This window comes from Syngnathus acus, chromosome 23, assembly GCF_901709675.1.
Source record: "Syngnathus acus chromosome 23, fSynAcu1.2, whole genome shotgun sequence".
Classification (NCBI taxonomy): domain Eukaryota; kingdom Metazoa; phylum Chordata; class Actinopteri; order Syngnathiformes; family Syngnathidae; genus Syngnathus; species Syngnathus acus.
The window spans coordinates 5833817-5853792 of NC_051107.1; the positions used below are offsets into that span (position 1 = coordinate 5833817).

General features: G+C 53.7%; 1 protein-coding gene across 18 annotated transcripts; it reads left to right on the forward strand.

The window, feature by feature from the left end:
* Positions 1-730: 730 nt before the first annotated feature.
* ppfia2 (PTPRF interacting protein alpha 2) lies at positions 731-19842 on the forward strand. Of its 18 annotated transcripts, none has more exons than XM_037243253.1 (32): positions 843-1220; positions 3239-3494; positions 10687-10788; positions 10864-11028; positions 11093-11167; positions 11625-11735; positions 11810-12034; positions 12118-12252; positions 12337-12471; positions 12544-12627; positions 12697-12828; positions 12895-12957; positions 13022-13113; positions 13187-13319; positions 13560-13783; positions 13870-14113; positions 14198-14227; positions 14283-14413; positions 14472-14656; positions 14732-14822; positions 15274-15276; positions 15954-16035; positions 16092-16292; positions 16748-16810; positions 16969-17001; positions 17077-17252; positions 17338-17435; positions 17501-17676; positions 17751-17819; positions 17893-18049; positions 18460-18542; positions 19010-19842. In XM_037243253.1, exons 2-31 carry the CDS (start codon positions 3246-3248, stop codon positions 18516-18518), a joined length of 3723 nt encoding a protein of 1240 aa, XP_037099148.1. In that variant the 5' UTR covers positions 843-1220; positions 3239-3245; the 3' UTR covers positions 18519-18542; positions 19010-19842. The 18 variants fall into 18 exon arrangements, 17 of the variants coding, with proteins under 17 accessions (XP_037099148.1, XP_037099138.1, XP_037099142.1 ...); XM_037243250.1 differs by having other exon boundaries at positions 844-1220; positions 12106-12252; XM_037243243.1 differs by having other exon boundaries at positions 12106-12252; positions 12337-12627.
* The last annotated feature ends 134 nt before the right edge of the window (positions 19843-19976 follow it).

Below are 19976 nucleotides of genomic sequence, written 5' to 3' on the forward strand. Positions count from 1 at the left end.
TGATTTTCATGACTCACATATTGCAACATCACAGACGCGTCCTTTGGACGCAACCGGAAAGGAAGAACGTGGCAATTCTGCTGCCGTTTGCCGGCCGGCGTTTCCTTTCCTGTACGCCAATCTGAATTATTGATGATGCTGACAACACCAGAAGAGGAGGCTTGAGCTTGCCACACGCTTTATAGATATTTTGCAATTTCAATTTTTTAAAATACATTTTCCCGCAAGTTGCGAGCGTTTTGTTAGCTTGTTGTCGCGTTGCGAAGCAGATGTTAGGTACATGGCTTCCACCCCCACGAGGGCCACCAAATTGGTGTGTGTTGATCTGCATGTACCTGTGCAGCTGCAGGACGTGCGAGGCATGGAGAAGAAAAAAAAAATCTTCATTAGCGCCGTCTGTGGGCTTTTGGCCCCAGCTGCCCGGTTGCCTGGCAACTGGAACCCTGCTCGGGCTAATCGAGCCCGCATGCAACAGGAGTCCAACCCTATAGAACATCTGGAAACACGTCCACGCTGAGCCCAGGCTTGAAATAGGAAATGATTGTGGCTGCTGAATGTGACAACAGTGGTTGTGTTTTGGTGTTTGACAAAACAATGGCAGAAAATGGTGTTTCAGCACCACGGACAGCGACGTCGCATGTGTACAATCCAAATCCATGGCAATTGTGAAATGTATTGATTTGGATGCGTTTTCTCTTTCAGGTGGGAGGAAACATGTTGGACAACACGTGTGCGTTACCACGGCAACCGGAAGTATATATATTATATTTCTTCCGCGTTCTTTCCACTCGTTTGTTCATCAAGATGTATTTACTCCATTTTTTTGTGTGTTCCTAATCAAGTGTCACCTGCCTCCTGATTGGTTGTCTCTCCTATTGAGGATGAAAAGCACAGCTGCAACTTTAAGACTCCTCTCCCTCCCCCCTACCTCCCTCAATGGTCTCTCCCAGCTCTCCTCCTCCTCCTTGTCCTCGAGCTCTTCTTCTCCGTGAAGCCACCGGAAACATGTCGTCGTGGGCATGTCGTCCGTGACCATGATGAGGATGGCGGCGGTGGCCGCGGAAGCGCGCCGGCCGCGCCTTCCTCCTGCTGCGCGGACGCACCACTGAGGCCATCCTGGTTTTTTTTTTTTGTTTTGTTTTTTTCATCTGGGAAAGGAGGTGCATGCGCAGGCTGCAGACAAGCGGAGCGTCGGCATCGTGAACGCGCACGGAGAGAAGGTAAGCGCGCTCCTGACCTACATCGCCAAGGTGATTGTGTGCGTGCTTGACATTGCCAGGAAGGGGGGGGGGGGATTGGGGGGGTTCTTGGTGGCATGATGTAATGCACTTGAGACAATAGCCAAGCATGACCCCCCCCCCCCCCACCAATACACACACAGGCGCTGCTCTTTAGCGTCAGGCTTTTTGAATGAATGAACACACGCATGCATTAAGCGCACGCTCACGTGCACTCGAGGGGGAACGGCCGCCGGCATACAGGAGACGTCATCTTTACGTCCAACACACACACACACGCTCAACTGTCGAGCCGATTGAATGAATGAGCACGCAAACGTGCTCATCACACACACACAGACCGATGGAATGTCTGCAAGAATATCGTTTTTACAATGTCGATACATCCTCGACACACACGCTTTCTATAAAATATAACAATATATAATATCGGGACACTAGACACATCGAACAAATACTGTGTGTATGTGTGTGTGTTAAAATACATGCCAAAGTATTGGGTCACAAACAGAAAGTGATCAATGACAAAAATGGCCAAAATGATCATTTCAGAGGGGTGTCCCAATACTTTTGTCTCAAACCTCCACTTCACTCATGGATGAATGCTGACTGTTGCTGCAAAGGATCGTGGGCACACATCCACACTGTCCGACTGTTGATTGGCTGGAGTCGGAGCCAGAAATGCTAACCCGGAGTTAGCTTTCATCGCAAATCAACACGAGAAGGTTTGATATTATCTGGAGCGATTGGACAGGCTGCATCAGTGCCAGCGCCGCTCCATTCATAAGCGCGTTGCAAAACAGTCACTGTGGCTAATGTAGTGGTGTTGCCAGAGGACGCCGCAAAACATTTCATCTCTAATGAGCTTCCCGTGATCACACTTGCCGCCGTAGCGCTTCCGTTTCATCTTCCGCCATCCATTCGGGCCCGTCAAAAATCGAGCGATTGATTTCCTGACAGAGCCGATCTTTGACTCCCTTTAATCAGCGTTGGCATTTTGCTCGTTTTGTTTGAGAACTTGTCAAGCTTCCTCACGCAGACCGTCCAAGCAGCCGACGATGGCAAAAAAATCGGCCGATGAATGAAAAAAATGTCCTTTCCTCCCGCTTATCTCTAAAGAACCTTTTGATGAGGCCGGCGCCGCTTTTTCTTTCTCCAAATTTCTTTAGTTTGCACGCTCCCACTTATCTCCACGCACAAATGTTAGCGTTGTTAACGAGATTAGCTGGAGGTGATTGATGGAATTAGCTGGCGCTTGCCAGTTTGTTCGCATTGCGGACGCTAACGGGGTTCTATTCACGTGTGATCAAAGTCATTCATTTTTAGCGCGTTAGCTGGCCGCTCAATGGCCGCTCCGCTACCTATCGATTCTTCGTAGATGGCGCCAATGATTTAGCGGACCGTAGCAGAAAAACGTCAATTAACGGCGCTTGTCCAAGGAAACATAAAACACGGGCCTCCATCTTGATGTACGAGCCGATCGCGAGCCGCCGATCCGTTTGGAATGCATCAGCGAGTTGGCGCGCTCTCCTGCTTAAACGTTAGCGGATGGCGGTTGAATAGCGAGCGACGGGGACTCTGGCCGGAGCGTCTGGCAGTCTTGCCAGAACCCGCTGGGACGCCGGCCCGACGTTAAAAGCCCGGCCAGGACCGGGGTTGGCGCGAGGGCTGCATCTCAAGCGGCTTCCTGGTCTCTGCTGGCCAGTCTTTAGTCTCGCCGTGACCAAAGTTTCGCCACGAGCGGCGAATGTAGGCCAAATGCGCTTCTCACGCGACCGCTCGGGTTTGAAACGCAAACCGTGGCGAGCCCCGTCGGACGCGCTGTCAGGATTATTCGAAATAAACGTGACAGTCGAGCTAGCGTTAGCCCGAAAGGCTGCGGCCTAATTTGTTTGATTTCGGGACAAGAGATCAGTGTCCAACAATTCTCTCGGGATGAAAGTTTCGACAGATGGCGTCGGGCCGCCGTTGGTGTGACGCCATTGACCGTTGTCTTTCAGCGTCAAGATGATGTGCGAGGTGATGCCCACCATCAGCGAGGACACGGCGCTGAGCCAGCGCGGCTCGCAGAGCAGCTCGTCGGACCCGGACTCGCACTTTGAGCAGCTGATGGTCAACATGTTGGACGAGCGAGACCGCCTGCTGGACACGCTGAGGGAGACGCAGGAGAGCCTGGCTCTGTCCCAGCAGCACCTGCAGGACGTCGTCTACGACCGGGACTCGCTGCAGAGGCAGCTCAGCTCCGCCCTGCCCCAGGTAGGATCACCCCTCATCTCTTTTCGGAGCTGCTATTGAATACTAAAGCGGTCGAGGTCCGGTGCGTGCGAGCGTATCAGTGTCCTCGTTTTGAAGATGCGGCGGCCTTTTGAATGTGATGTCGCTTCCTGACGCCCCGCAGGCAAATTTAGCGCCGCCGCTGCTAACGTCTCCCGGTCTCGGCGGTCGGATCCTCTTTGCGCGGTTGTCGACCCTGGCGTGGCGGCGCCGTATCCGTGCAAACGTTGCCACGCACCCCGGCGGCTGAAATAAAGCCACTGCGGCCAAGGACGCAAGCGGAGGCTAGCTCGGACACTATCGCGCCGTCGCAGGCTGCGCGGCGCTCTGCTGAGCACTCTACTGGAAGGGGGAGGGGCCGTGCCGAGGGCCTTCGGGTAGCCCCCCCCCCCCCCCTTTCCGAGCGTTTTGCTTCCTGCTCGGCCAGCTCATAGCGGTAATCGTCGACCGGAACGAGCTAGGGTGATTCCTTTCAGCGCCCAGATTATGATAGGCACCCGAATTGTGTTTTCAAAAAGGAATGGCGCCTCTCCCGCCCTCGCGCAAGCTTTCTGCGTCATTGAGAAAAAAGAAAAATGTTAACAGGCTCTTCCCAACCGTGACATTTGAATTCCCGGTTGCTTCGACGGCTGACCTTTTTATCTCGCCATAGAAATCTCCAATATCAAGATTTACTATTTCTCTTGACTATTATTTCTTCTCCGGCGGCTACCGAATAGCGTTCGTGGGGGCTCGCACCAGTACACAATCTGGATCTTAAGCTACTGTACTTCCCCTCGAGGCCTGTCAGCTGGCCTTCCCTTCCTCTGCATCACATGACCCTTCCCCGAGATGGTTGGGGAGGGGAGGGCAGCGGAGTGTACGTGCCGCTGTGTAGTTTATTTCTGACAAGCATCGATTGTTTTTGCATCTGAGCGAGCCTTTTATCTCCGGCGGCGTCCGGAGCGGTCCCGACAGAGCCGACCGACCGATCAATACGGTGCAAAAGGTTAAGGCCTGATTAAGGTGAAAAATCGCTCGTCTCGGGAAGGCGTTGGGATCGGAGCGACGTGCAACTTCCAAAGTCTTCCCAGAAAAGACGTCATTGATCTTTGGCTGGGATCCTATGAAAGGAAAAATGTGTGAGGAGCATGAGTCAGCAAAATGTACGCCTCAACGGCTTTGTGTCGCTCACCGGGAAACGATGACCCGGTCTGAGATCAGTCGCTCCGTTTGAACGCCAGGAATAGAAGGTGATGTCATGAGATAAGTTTGAAATCGTATTCCAGTAGCTTGTGGCTATGTTCGTGGTTTAGCTTCGGGTGCTTAGGCCAAATCCTGTTTGAAGGTGAAACATAACGAGGTAACCAGATGTTTCTCGTCGCCTCGGGCGTCCGACCCATCTTGTCGGGGAACGTCGCTCGCGGATCGCGTGTCGGTGGGCTAACGCAGCGTGAACGACATCCGGGGCGTCACCGCGGGGTCGGCTTGACATAGTAATTAACGACGGTCGTCCTTTGACGTGAGACGTACTGAGGGTAATCGCAGGCTAACTTCCTCTTAAACGAGAGGTTCGGCCCACCGAGCGCCGCTTCGCTTCCTGCTTCTTCACGAAAGAAGAAAAGGCTGTGATTAGCGGCTCGGAATTAGCGCCGTTACAGATGGCAAACGGCCTTCGACTGCCGATCAACGCCGATAAACAATTGTTAAACGGCAACAAAGCGTGCGGAAAAGGAGCGCAGACGTGGAGGTCGCGCTTCGTTTTGTCACCTTGAAGCCAGGCTAGTTAGGCTAAAGCTACTTAGCGGAGTCACATTCCCCGCTTTGCTCTTTTTTCCTTGACGGCAATGTTGTAGTCCCGTGGCATCCCGTTGGCCGGCCGCAGCAGCGCTTAGCAAAATGTTGCCATTGTTTGGCCCGACAAAGAGGCGTTTGAGCGCGACCGAGGGCCTCGCCTCCGCGCCGGCATGTGAGCGTCACAGGTTTAGCCGTGCGGAGCCGCAGGGCGACCAAAGAGGAATCTGTGATTGGGGATCCAAATTTAGATAGCGCCGCTAATGGATATCCCTTTCGGCATTTCATCAGCCAGACGCTGAAATCAGCTCCCTAGTGACGGTAGCGCTGGAGAAGAAAAGTCTCCAATCATCATCTCCGACTTGGCCGGCCACTTCCTGTCGAGTTAATGGATCGCCCGCCGTTTCCGCTGCCATTCATGCCACGCTAATGGGTGTCAACGCCACCTTTGCGCGCTAATCGGCTAGCTGGGAAAATACGAGCGCTGTGAGGCAAGATTGTAGCGCGTGCGAGCGTGGCAGCCGCATGGCACGCGGCCGGCCGTGTGAGTGAGTGACAGCTACAAAAAAAAAAGTAGGTCACGGCCAAACGTCGCCGCTGGTGAGATGCGATCAAAGGTGAAGAACTGTGAAATTTGCAAGTAAGTCATATTTTGCAAAGTATTCATATAGGTTCATATTGACTTACAGAAAATGGCAGCAAAGCACTACTTTCGTCTAAATGGCGCTCCTTCTTAACATACGCCGCAAGCTTTGATTTTGTGACGTAGCAGCGACGAGCCACACCAGTCGTCCGCTTGTCGCATTAGCTGCACGTTAAACCCATGACAACCCGAGGCACGACACAAAGACCACTTTTGTTAGCCGTCGCTCGTCACGCGAGCTGAATTAGCACGATTAGCATGAGATCCAAGGCCCAAACAATCTTTTGATGACAAACGGCAGCCTGGCGAGGAACACGGGACCGTTTTGGATTGGCAGTGGCTATTTTTAGGCATGAAAACTTTCTCATTTTCATTTCATTTGCATCTAAGAATAGCAACACTTGTGAGCCAGCAGATGTTTTTAACTTTGCCCCCCCCCACCATTTCACAGATGAGAAAAGAATAAAGCTGTTTGTTGTTTTTAATGCTCAAGTCAGGTGTATGTTTGAGGATCTCAACATGACCGTTTTTTTCCTTACCAAAAAGCCTATTTAAGAAATATGAAGGCATACAGATGTTGCCTTTAGTTGGATGCTGCCGTCTTGTGGCCAAATTACGTATTACACTCAGATCAACGTTTCTGACAAATGTGGTTTATTTTGACGCGCTGTCCATTGTTGTCCACCGGAGGGCGCCATTGAACTTTGAAGTTGTTGTCATACGATTGGGAATGACCTTCAGCAAGGAGTTTGTGGATCCCAAACTGCATTTTGGTGAGCAATGCGGGAATAGGCTAAGCACAGCTCACCTTTATTCACAGAGCAATTAAAAAAAAACAATATTGTTGTTCCCCAACGGCAATTTTAGCTGTTAAGTAACGTCACAGAGACTTTTGCAGGCTCCCTAACCACATTTGGGGGAACTAATGTGGATTTATGTCTCATTTTCCTGCGCTTTTTCATCTCCAAACCTCGTTAGACTGGCTGGCAAGAAGAAAGGGGCCTCTGTTAGTTTGTATGGTTTTTTATTGATTCATTTTTTTAAATAAATGTGAGCGCCATCCCTCACGAGGGGGCGTTAATGAGGAACTTATGAAATTGCCTCCTCTACCTCCTGCCGGTCGTCAATGGAAAGACAGATGAGTTGAATAAGGTAAAGGAGGAGGAGTGGGAGGCCAACATTTTTATTGCACTTGCTGCAAATTCAAAATGAGGCTCAAACAAAAACAGATCCTCTCTGTCTAGTTGATGCTTTCTATGTTTTTAATGTCTGGAGTTCAAATTTCATTTTTGTTTTAAACATGGTATGGCATATAATTGGCTAAGAGCAAAGTTTATGGCTCTGGCACCACCTGTCGGTGCAATGTGCACACGACGGCCTTTACTGTCGTTCTACTGTACTTTAAATCCCAATAAAAATGTCTGTCCGTTGCAAAATCCTTCCAAATTATTTGTAGTCATGCATCGACGTATTTCTTTGCAACGATGTCGCCTCGCTGCCTCGGGGCGCGTCTTGTTGTGATGCTCTCGCAGCTGATTGGTTCGCGGGGAGGAAGAGGGGTAGTGGGGGCGGAGGTAGGGGCAGAGAGTGGGGGGACTTGGCTGTCGGTTGCTGAGTCGTGCTTAATCCATCGCAGCGGCGTCGGGCGTCTCCATGTCACCATGGAACCTGATTGACGCGGTTCCTCCTCGGGCTCTCCGCTGCTGGGCGGCTCGCGCGGGCACGCTGCCGCTCGCCGCCACCGCCTGCTGCGCGCGCACGCGCGTGCTGATTGTGTTGGGGTTTTTTTTTTCCTCCCCTGTCTTTTGTTTGCTCGACGCCAGTCATGTCCTGATCTGGGATGTTGCATAGTGGCGAGTTGCGGTGGGGATTATGATTTTCTCGGAGCTGAGCGCGGGGACGAACTCCCCCAAGGCGCACCCGCCCAACGGCACCAGGTTCTACACCTTCCAGGCAAGTCACGTGACTTTGACATGGAATCTCCCGACTCAATTAGACAAGAAAGAGAATTGTTGATAATGCTTTGGAGCTGGATCTGCTCGATATCATGAACGTGGTGCCTTCTTAGCTTTTGCAGAAACGTCACTTGACACTTTTGCAACCATGCAGCTGACACTATGCATTGGACTGCATTTTTATGTGCTTAAAATGTATGATTTTAGTTCGGTATGTGATATTGCAATTTCGTAATCACCCAATCGGTTTGGTCCTTTCTCATCCGGGTGGGTGTCAGGTTGTTAAAAGGGGGTGGGGTGGCCCAAAAAGACTTCCTGCGATGGAAAGTCGTTATTGACGAAGGAATCTGCTGATTTCCTGCAAATCTGTGTAGACACAGCTGCACCATCTTCCTCCTCTGACACTTCTGGCATGACAACATGTTTGCGCACAGCCTGAGGGGATGGGGGGGGGGGGCACCGACGGAGATGAACATCATCATCTCAGCCCCAACGCAGCACCTCCATTCTGTAATTGAATTCTCTTTAATTGCTAACGGGGAGCTGGCGCGGCGAGGGGATTTGAGGAGTAGTCGACCAAGCACGGGTGAAGCTAAGCTACTTCCCGTGTGGAAACTCCAACCGTCTCTGACAGCTGTCAATCAAGCGTGGATGTGGCAGTGACGCTCTTTGTGCTGCCCGGCGTACATGTTTGGTGTCCGCATGCAAATGAGGGCGGGCACGATCGATGCACAGAGAGACGTTTGACCTTTGGCGTTTGCGAGTTGACACGTGTGATTGCGCACGCTGCATCGGTCACTTGACTGTGCACGCCGAAGGAGGCGTTTGCCCTATTTTCCATCTTTTATTTATTTATTTATTTATTTATTTAAATCCGTGGGGGGCAGATGGGCGATGCCGTTTGACCCACTTTGATGGATTCCACTGCGATTAAAAGGATGAGCGCGCTTTCGAACGCAAGCCCCCCCCGCCTCCAGCCCCATTGTGTCATCTATGTCCCGGATATGCTAAATAGTTAGCTTTGTAGCGGGCAATTAGCTTCACTGTGTCATGAGCAACACACTCAAAATCAAGTTGCCCTGGACATGTCAACCTCCAACGCCTCGCTCTCCATGGTGCTGAAGCAGGAAATATGCCTTGCTCCTCCTTGGCTCTTTTATTTTATGAGCATCGTAAAGGGAGCGGCGGGGGATGTCTGCTCTGCTCTGTCATTAACTCGAACCCCCCCCTCTTGTCTTCTTAGAGATTCTCACGGATGGATTAAGTGGCGGCGTGTTTGGCGACGGGCGTCAGCTTTGTTGTTGCGTGGCGAGCTCTCCTGCTGTGTTGTTGCGGCGGCGTTATTACGGCAGCCCCCGCCTGCCGGCCGGCCGGCCGGCCGGCGCCCTCGTGAATAATGCAAAGCTCATAAAAATCCGGATGTGTTCAATTAGCCCGCCTTTGCTTTTGTGCCGTTAAAGTGCTGCCAATGTTCCTCAGGGTCTGTTATTATTATTTTTTTAGCTCTGGTCGGGAATCTGCGGGTGGCGATCTTTTGCTCAGACTGGAAAGCCGCCTCGGGGCGATCAATAGATGCGACGGAGTCCATTACGCCCGAGAAAGTGAATTGTCCCGATCTGTTGAATATCAAGTCAGCTGGGATAGCATGTAGCAGCTGGCTCTGTTGTTTACCACAAACGTGACGCGGAAGCGTAACAAGCTGATAAAGACAATTTTTTTTCCCTCACTCTTGTTTGACTGATTGATTAGGTGTTGATGAATATATTGATCTGGATCAATGTCGATCTAAATTTTGTGCATCTCAGTCTCACTAGGAGATGATTTTCTGTTTGCGACGGCCATGATGCCGAGATGACAATTTGATTTTATCTGACCTGAGCCTCACGACACCCCTCGGGAAGGGGTGGGGGCACCTGCCTATCTGAAGTCGGTTGCCATGGCGACAGAGACAGTCGCTCGCAAAAGATCCGGCCGGGCCGCACCCTCAGGTGCCTGCAATGGTTGAAGGGGGGGGAAGACTTTCCTGGCGCCTGACTTGTGACACGCGGTTCATAGAAAGCTTTCGCAGATGGGACTCGAGGATCTAATTTCGTCTTTCGCGTTATTCCCAATGCAAAGTGGCAGCATGCTGTTTTCCCCCTTCAAAGAGCCCCGCCTATTTTTAGACTCACCAGCTCATTTATTCCAGGCCTCATCACGAGACGCTGGAACTGGAAATGAAACAAAAATAGATTTTTTTTACAAAAGTTTACGAACCCCGCTTTGTGTTTCTGACAAACTTGCAACACGAATAGCGAGGTTACGTGCTTCGCTATGGTAACGGAGCTGCGGTTGCCACGGCGACCAGCGCGCTGGGATGCGGATGAGGAGATGCTCTTTTTTTTTTTTTTCTTCCCCCGAGGCATCGTCGTTAGCAAGTTGATCATCCGTGCGCCGAGATTTGCCCAAACTGCTCGGATTTCCGTTTTTAATTAGGGATGAATGTTATAAATAATCGGAGGCAATACGCTTCCCCAATTTCTGACCCCCCTCCAAGCAGACACAGCTTCCTTCCTTCCTTGAGACCTTTCTCCAAATGCCAGCGATCGCTAGCATGGGGTGTGACGCTAACGTGTGTTGACCGCTGTCACGGCAGGGGGAGGGGCCAAAGCTGGCAAGCTAACCAAATGGCGTCGGCCGTCATCTTTAACCTGTTGCCCTTTTAAAAATGGCAACTGGTGGCCCACCTTGAAGACTTTTGTTTGTCAAGGCGGAAGAGCAATTGGAGCTGACGTCTTTGCATCTGCTCTTCTTCAACGTTTAGGAGTTTGCCGCTCTCACCAAGGAGCTCAACGCCTGCCGGGAGCAGCTGCTGGAGAAGGAAGAGGAGATCTCGGAGCTGAAGGCCGAGAGGAACAACACCAGGGTGAGCCAACTCCGTCCTCCTTCTCCAACCTCGGCCTGTGCACCGATGGAGAACGGCTGCTCTTTGTCCGCGCAGTTGCTGTTGGAGCATCTGGAATGTTTGGTGTCCCGACACGAGCGCTCGCTGCGCATGACGGTGGTCAAGAGGCAGGCGCAGTCCCCCTCGGGGGTCTCCAGCGAGGTGGAGGTCCTCAAGGCCCTCAAGTCCTTGTTCGAACACCACAAAGCTCTCGACGAGAAGGTGCGCGACGTCAGAAGCCGCCTCGCCGAGTCCATCCGGGTTGAAAATGATTTTCCTGTCGCAGGTGCGAGAGCGACTGCGGGTGTCGCTGGAGAGGGTGTCCGCCTTGGAGGAGGAGCTTACGGCAGCCAATCAGGAGGTAGGAAGCGTTCACCGCCGTCGGCCTTACAATTCCGAGATTTGAAATCCAATGTCAAAGTTGTCATCGCTATACAACCCGCCGGACCTCCGCTCCGCTTTCGGAATAATTGAACCGTCCGCACCTTCCGGGGCGGCCGCTGGGTCGCTAAGTGATTTCTAAAATGACGCAGACGGTTGTCATTCGGAAGCGGGAAAAAAAGATGAAGGGAATATCAAATGAGCAGCACAGGGACGGATGAGCGTTGGCGCCACGTCGTTCATGTCAGGCGCTGGCGTGCATGTGTCGTTTGATCTCCCAGCTGGATCGGTGACAGGAACAATGGCCCAGGCCTAATTACGCCTTGGTTAGATTGAATGAGGAGGTGGTGGAGGCTGCACGCTGCAGGCTGCCGTTTTTGTTTTTTTTTCTCCTTTGTAATCATTTGACATGACGCTTGAGCGCCCCCTGTCTGCAGATCGTGGCCTTACGCGAGCAGAATGCTCACATCCAGAGGAAGGTGGCGTCGGGCGAGGCCGCCGACGACATCCCCGAGGGCGGCGAGACGCAGCACAAGGTCCACAGCAAGGTGCGTCGCCGTGGCGACGGCGAGACTCTCGCCGCAAACCCGTTACCGACAAGTTGTCCTTTTGCCGTCCCAAGCGCCTGTCCAACGGCGCGTTGGAGTCGGCGCCGCGCGAAGCCGGCCAAGTGGTGGAGCTGCAGGACCTGCTGGAGAAGCAGAACTACGAGCTGGCCCAGATGAAGGAGCGCATGTCCTCGCTGTCGTCGCGCGTCTCCGAGGTGGAGCAGGAGCTGGAGACGGCCCGTAAGGACCTCATCAAGTCCGAGGAGATGAACAACAAGTACCAGCGGGACATCAAAGAGGTGACACGCAGACATTTTTGTGCGCAGTGGCGCTTTGAGAGCTCGTCCTGGGAATGTTTGCGTGCGCGCAGGCCATGTGCCAGAAAGAGGACATGGAGGAGCGCATCGTGACGCTGGAGAAGCGCTACCTGAGCGCCCAACGCGAGTCCACTTCGGTGCACGACATCAACGACAAGCTGGAGAACGAGCTGGCCAACAAGGAGGCCTTCCTCAGGCAGGTGGGTCCCGTCCCGTCTCGTCTCATTCCGTCACGGCCGTTTTGCCGCTCTGGCTTCAAGGCGCCGTTGTTTTTGGACTCCCAGATGGAGGAGAAGAACCGGCAGCTGCAAGAGAGGCTGGAGCTGGCCGAGCAGAAGCTCCAGCAGACCATGCGCAAGGCCGAGACGCTGCCCGAGGTGGAGGCCGAGCTGGCCCAGAGGATCGCCGCGCTCACTAAGGTGAAGAAATGCTCGGCTGACCAAATGTGGAGGCCTTTTTATTTCGGTGTTGAAATGAGTCGTGTGTCGCAGGCGGAAGAACGTCACGGGAACATCGAAGAGCGCATGCGCCACTTGGAATGCCAGCTGGAGGAGAAAAACCAGGAGCTGCTCCGGGTGAGGACGACGGACGAGCGGGTGGCCGGGAGGACGCGGCTCTCATCTTCTCACTCTCCTTTGCGGCAGGCTCGCCAGCGAGAGAAGATGAACGAGGAGCACAACAAGCGTCTGTCGGACACGGTGGACCGCCTCCTCACCGAGTCTAACGAGCGCCTGCAGCTGCACCTGAAGGAGCGCATGGCCGCGTTGGAGGAGAAGGTTCCCCCGCTCTCGCTTCTCTCCTCCCTGTCTCCTCGTCTCATTTTTCTTTTTTTGCACCTCCAGAATTTACTCATCCAGGACTCGGAGGGCTACAGGAAGCAGTATGAGGAGTCCATACACGAGAAGGTGACTTCTTCAACTGATGAATATGAGCGGAACTCGTGAAGATCTATTTTTTGGGGGGTTGCAGACGCATTTGGCTGAGGAGATTGAGAAGCTGCGGTCAGAATTGGACCAGTTCAGGTTGAGGGTGGGGTCCCTCACAGAGCCCACCCTGTCACGGTACGGCTCCTTTTTTTTAATTTTTTTTATAATAATTGTAAATAATTGTACAATGACCCGACGTCTCAACCAGGTCTCACCTCGACACTTCGGGCGAGCTCCGTTTCTCCCTGGGCTCTCTGGCCGAGACCCAGTCGGACCACTACCGCTCGGCCAAGGTCGTACGGAGGCCCAGGCGAGGTCGAGTGGGCCTGCGGGAAACCAAGGTCAGGAGAAGAACTTTGCCCATATCAACTTCAGTCCTACTCCAAATGATTCATTGTCATCATCATAATAATGCACAATAAAATAAATCATAAATAAAATAATATGTATATCAATGTCGTATAAAATATACATAATTAGAAAAAAATGATCGAAATAATAAATCTGTATTTGATTGACTTTATTTGACTCAACTGATGAAAAATGTAATAATAGAAAAAGAGGTTTGATTTGTCGCTCAGGCCAAGTCTCTGGGCGAGCAAGAGTGGCGCTCGCAGCAGCTGGGCGTGGTGGGCGGCGGCGGCCACCATTTTGAGAGCGACACGGAGATGTCCGACATGGACGACGACGACCGGGAGACGCTCTTCAGCTCCATGGACCTCCTCTCGCCCGGCGGACACTCTGACGCGCAAACCTTAGCCATGATGCTTCAGGAGCAGCTGGACGCCATCAACAAGGAGATCCGGTCCGCCGCCCACCTTATCGCCGCTTGGATTTTAAAACGCCAAGGCTTCTTCCGGAGGCTGACGTTGAGCGTGGGATTCCGCGCAGGCTGATCCAGGAGGAGAAGGAGTCGACGGAGCTGCGTGCCGAGGAGATCGAGAGCCGCGTGGCCAGCGTCAGCCTGGAGGGCCTGAACCTGGCTCGCATGCACCACCATCACCACCACGGGGCCTCCATCACCGCCTCGGCCACCGCCTCCTCCTTGGCGTCCTCGTCGCCGCCCAGCGGCCACTCCACGCCCAAGCTGGACCCCCGCAGCCCCGCCATGGAGCGCATGGGGGTCATGACGCTGGTACGGTATGAGCCCGCTTGACCGACAAAGCCATCCCAAAGCATTTCCAGACATTCAATCTTGTCATCAACCGTGTCCCGACAGCCCAGCGATTTGCGCAAGCACCGGCGAAAGGTACGCAAAACTCGCTCGCCTTTGCTCTGGATCCACGTGACGGATTGTCTGTCAGATCGCCGCGGTGGAAGAGGACGGGCGCGAGGACAAGGCCACCATCAAGTGCGAGACCTCGCCGCCCGCCACGCCGCGCACCGTCCGGATGACGCACACCCTGCCGGCGTCCTCGCACAACGACGCCAGAGGGTAGGCTCGCCAAAATCAGCGGAGCGCCCAACACCTAACTCAAGTTCCGGCTCCCCAGGTTGTCCTCCCTGGAAGCGGAAGGCACCACGAGCAGCGTGGCCAGCAGCCAGGACTCGCTGCACAAGCAGCCCAAGAAGAAAGGCATCAAGTCGTCCATCGGCCGCCTCTTCGGCAAGAAGGAGAAAGGCCGCATGGGGCACATGGCGCACATGGCGCATCGCCACGTCATGCTGGATCCGCAAGGTTAGCGCCCCGAGCAAGCCGCCGCGCGTCCCGGCCGCCGCCGCCGCGCCTAACCGGCGTCCCGTTCGTCCACAGCCACCGCCATGGACGCCGACGTGGCGGGCCAGGAGGCGGGGCTGAGCAAGCTGGGCACGCAGGCCGAGAAGGACCGCCGCCTGAGAAAGAAGTAAGCCGCTCGGTTCCCGTCAGCGCCGCTACAAGACTTGTTTTGTCTCAATGGATCTCTGTGTTTGGTTGGTTGCCTAACGAAGAATGCCCTGCCTCCCTCCCTCCCTCCCTCCTCCGCCTTCTTCTTCTTCGGGACGGAGGGCGCCCGAGCCGCGATCTTTTTGCATCTTCCCTCGCACAAATGCATGCCAGCCTGCCGCTCTCCTTCCCGTTTCAGCATCTTGGTCCATGGCCGTGCTCTCGTACTTGTCGTTGTGTGGAAAGCCACTGGAGCATTTCTTCCACGTCCTTTCTATGCGGCTTGTTTGACTTCCCGCCACCGCACGAGATGCCAACCGGACGTCTGTTTGTTTGTTTGTTTGTTTGTTTGTTTTTGTGTGCCGGATGGTGGAAATGTGGACTAACTGGTGTGTACTTTTTTCTCTCTCCTCCCTTGGCCTCTAACAAAGCGGGTAAGTGGCCAGGACGCGGCGCTGATCTCCACCGTCACACATCCTGTCCTGTCTTAGCCCCCCCCCGCCCGCCCGCCCCCTCCCTTCTTCCTTCTTACAGTCGATTGACAGCTGGATCAGATTTTCACTCCTGGAATGCCACCCTCTTCAATTCTGCGTCTTTATTTGTGTTTTTCTTGACGTTATGATTTCTCTCATAACCGTTGCCTCTCCCCAGCTATGTTCAGTCGTCACGCCTCGTTAGAATCGAGCTGAACATGCAAACATGAGCTGGCCTCATGTGCTGGACGGAAGAAGACCCAAAGCGCTTGCCTTGCCTTTGGAAAACGGATCTCCATGCTGTGCCGTGTCCATTTGATATGTTTTTGTTAGGACCTTCCATGCCAGAGACGGTTTCATTTAGCGAGATACCACCTGATTTGTTTTTGTGTGTGTGTGTGTGTGTGCGTGCCAAATGTGAGATTTGGTCTTTGCATGTGGGCGGGATTATGCTTACACATGCAAAGTCCACTCAGCTGGCGAGAAATGTCGAGCGGGTCATAAGACGCCACGGCCTTCGCGTGGGCGAACCCGGACGATAAACGCTTTGGGAAATAAAGAGTCGTGGCGAGGGAGGGGGGGGGAGAAAATATGCTACGTCCGAGTGATGCCTTCATGTGTCCCCTGTGCGCACGTAGACACGAGCTTCTGGAGGAGGCCAGGAGGAAGGGCTTGCCTTTCGCGCAGTGGGACGGACCCACCGTGGTGGCCTGGCTGGAGGTGAGCGCGCACTTGACGCCTCGTCGCTTCCCGAGTCCAAACTGTTGCGTTTCCAGCTGTGGCTGGGGATGCCGGCGTGGTACGTGGCGGCCTGCCGCGCCAACGTGAAGAGCGGCGCCATCATGTCGGCGCTGTCCGACACGGAGATCCAGCGTGAGATCGGCATCAGCAACCCCCTGCACAGACTCAAACTCCGGCTGGCCATCCAGGAGATGGTCTCGCTCACCAGCCCGTCGGCGCCCCCTACCTCCAGAACCGTGAGTTTGCAAAATAAGGACCCGGCGGTCTGTGTCTTTTTTGTTTTTTCTTGTGGGTTCTGTGTTGTCATGACAACAGTGTCCTCCCGCCAAATGGCGGTTCACCCATCTTCGAAGGTTTGCCACAAAATTGATGCTAATTCCATTAGCCTGTCTATGGTGTTTGACATTGTAGGTTAGCCTCCAGCTAGCGGACACCTCATGCAGCTGTGTCCCCCGCTGCAATTAGCTTTAGCGTGCATGCTAACGCGTGTGTGCTGTGTTTTGTCCTGTGCCCCCTCCTCCCCCCCTCCCTTCCCTTTGACGTGGGGCCGTTGGTGGTCTTGACTGTGATGCTTTAACACTGTTGGCTTACAGTGGTGCTGCTCTTCTTCTTTAACGCTGCTTGCGCCTCCTGCTGGACATCTACTACCACCGCACCCCGCCCCTCCGTCTCCGGGGCGCCGCCCTTGTAGCCGTCAGGCAACGTATGGGTGACCCACGAGGAGATGGAGACCATGGCGGCCCCTTCCAAAACGGTCAGTCCCCCCCTCCTGCCACGCCTTAACCAACGCCGCCTGACCGCCCGCCCGCCCGCTCGCCTTTTCCTTGCGCCACGTGAACCCTGGCGTGCTGCTGTTGAGGTTTGAGCCAGTCCTGCGCATGAAAGATGACTTTTCTATTTGTTTTCTCCCAGAAATCCCAGTCTGAAGAGGGGAGCTGGGCACAAGTAAGGGGAACAAACACGCAAGCGCACCTCGAGTCCAATACGAATCACGTTGAGATTCCCATATTTGCCGTCCAGACGCTGGCTTACGGCGACATGAACCACGAGTGGATCGGCAACGAGTGGCTGCCCAGTCTCGGACTACCTCAGTACCGCAGCTACTTCATGGAGTGCCTGGTGGATGCGCGCATGCTGGACCACCTCACCAAGAAGGACCTGAGGGTGCATCTCAAAATGGTGGACAGCTTCCACAGGTAAGCCAACACAGGCCAAGCTCCTCAACCTATTTTTCTTTTGCACGACTTGACATTGCCCTGATTTTTTTTGCTCTGATCCCAGAACAAGTTTACAATACGGCATCATGTGTCTGAAGAAGCTCAACTATGACAGGAAGGAGCTGGAACGGCGGCGGGAGACGAGCCAGCACGAAATGCGAGGTGACGCTCACAAAGGCAAAGCCGAGGTGAAGAAGCCGAGTAAAGAAGCCGCGTTTGTCCTTCAGACGTGCTGGTGTGGAGCAACGAGCGGGTGGTGCGCTGGGTGCAGAGTATCGGCCTGCGCGACTACGCCGCCATCCTGCACGAGAGCGGCGTGCACGGAGCGCTGGTCGCCCTGGACGACAACTTTGATTACAGCAGCCTGGCCCTGCTCCTCCAGATCCCCATGCAAAACACTCAGGTGGGCCCAAAAGTCCATGGATTCAGAAGAAGAACCGACGCCACATGTTCCTTTCCGTTCTCACCCTTCTTCAGGCCCGTCAGATTCTGGAGCGCGAGTACAATAACCTGCTGGCGCTGGGCACCGACCGGCGGCTGGACGAGGTGAGAGCGGGCGCCGGACAAAACACGCGCATTGTTCACAATTGCACTTTGACCTCCATTTCTGGTGTGGCAGTGCGACGACAAGGACTTCCGAGGGGCGTCGTGGCGGCGGCAGTTCCCGCCGCGGGACGTGCACGGCATCAGCATGATGCCCGGCTCGGCCGAGACGCTGCCGGCCGGCTTCCGTCTGACCACCACGTCGGGACACTCGCGCAGGCTCCCGCCCGACGGTAAGCCGCCCGTCGTATTGTCCGACACGCGGCCAAACTTGACTTTGCCGCTCTGCTCCGGCCGCTCGGCAGTCCTTTACGAGGTGCCCGACGACTGCTGCGACGACGTGTATTTGGATTGGTTCTAAGGTCAGCTATGCCCCGCCCCCCCCCACGTGTCCCACCCCCTGATCAAAGTGGGCCGTGAGTGTCGTGGTGGCTGTGCCCCCCCCCCAACCCCCTCGCCCCAACGAGCAAACAGCCTCTTTGCCCGCTTAACTGCTTTTTACGCGGCTGTTGCTAGGCGGACCAAAGTAAAGGAAGCGATGAGCTACGTTTAGCCAGCCGTGCTCACAAGTGTCGTCTTTGCTTGCGTGAGCCCCGCCGCTGATCACGTCTCTTTGTCGCCCCCTGCTGTCCCTTCCCCACAGTGGGCGCCTCGACTGTTCAGCGCCTGGACAGCTCCACGGTGAGAACCTACTCGTGCTGAGGAGACGGACCTTAACGTGCCGCTGTATGTAACACACAGAACGACACCGACCGACCGACCGCCGCTTCCTTTTTTTTTTTCTTCCCCTGGAGGCTTGGCGCATCTTTGCTCGGCTCCCCCCGAGCCACGTCGCCATTTTGGGATGCACAAAAATACTCCAAAGCATATATTTTATATATATATATGGGACATATCCTTCCATGCCGCTTGCTTGACATTTTTCTACCAGTCTGGCAGCGGCAACAATTTTTTTTTTTTTTTTTATGATGGGCTGTGCTGAGTGTGGATTTCGTCCTCAGCATTCACACGCTTCAGCAAGCATTTTCATTTGCGTAAAGGCCTCGACATATCAGACCACAATGGATGTTTCTTGTTATTACTTGTTGCCTTCTCTGACTTTGTCCAATGGCATGTCGAGGCGGTGAACAGCCGCCGTGGGCCTCGACAGCCCCACGTCGTCCCCTCACAACCTGCTTTTTTCTTTTTCGTAGGTCCAGTTCTGAGCGGAGCCGCCGGACGGGCCCACACACGGGGTGTGGGGTCTTCCCGTGTGGGGAGGGGCCAAGGTCGGGGGGCTACGCCATCGGGATAACCGCGCACTGCCAAGAAGCCCCTCGTCTCTCCGCCTCATGCCTCCAACAAATCTCTTATTTCTCAAATGTGGACGCCAGCCAGCCGCCGCCTTCGGTGCTAAACTCTCTCGCAGCGGGCTGGTCGACATTTCCCTAAAGCGTACTGTGTATTTCAAGTTGGTTATGTAAATTCATATAAATAGGACATTTTTTTAATATATATATATATATATATGTGTAAAAAAAAAGAAAAAGATTATTGAGCAAATAAGAAGTTAGTGGACCATAGATGAATAATATATGCTGCTCTCGGACCCTGGCAAACATTCTATTTTATTTTTTTTTTAAATTTGGGGTAGGCAAACTCCTCGGAGGATGCCATCACCGCCCTCTAGCGGCCGGAGGACTAACAAAGCACACGAGCAACCCGAAGTAACTCAGCGGGGAAGGCAGCCTCAGCTCATTGTGTGCACGTGTGTGTGTGTGTGTTTTAAAAAAAAAAAAAAAAAAAACGGCCAGAAACGCTTGGTGTCACTCGACGTTTTCCGTCTCTGAACTTCTGATGGACTCAAATGTTTGTTTTGGAAGTCTTACAATTTGCACGAACGCAGACGTCATCACGGTTCCATTTTGTGTGAATACGTTTTGATTTATTTTTGACTTCTTGTACGTACGTACGTACGTACGTCGGTGGTGGAAAACCTTCAAGTGGTGAGCAAAAAAAAAAGACATTAAAAGCAAAAACGACCGAGTGGATGGTTTCATTCTTGAAGAAACGCATTCAGAAGTGCAAGGTGGTTGAATTGACGGAGGAACTAGGAAATAGCGCTCTTAAACGTCACATGACGTCACGATCGGCATACACGTCACTTTTTTTTTCGGAGCC

What these genes read in the sequence shown, in the direction of transcription:
- ppfia2 (XM_037243243.1), top strand. Translation starts at nt 3,246, where the DNA reads ATGATGTGCGAGGTGATGCCCACCATCAGCGAGGACACGGCGCTGAGC. An exon ending in AGCACAAGGTCCACAGCAAG is followed by an intron (nt 11,736 to 11,809) that starts GTGCGTCGCCGT and finishes TGCCGTCCCAAG; the next exon opens with CGCCTGTCCAACGGCGCGTT. An exon ending in TGCGCAAGCACCGGCGAAAG is followed by an intron (nt 14,228 to 14,282) that starts GTACGCAAAACT and finishes ATTGTCTGTCAG; the next exon opens with ATCGCCGCGGTGGAAGAGGA.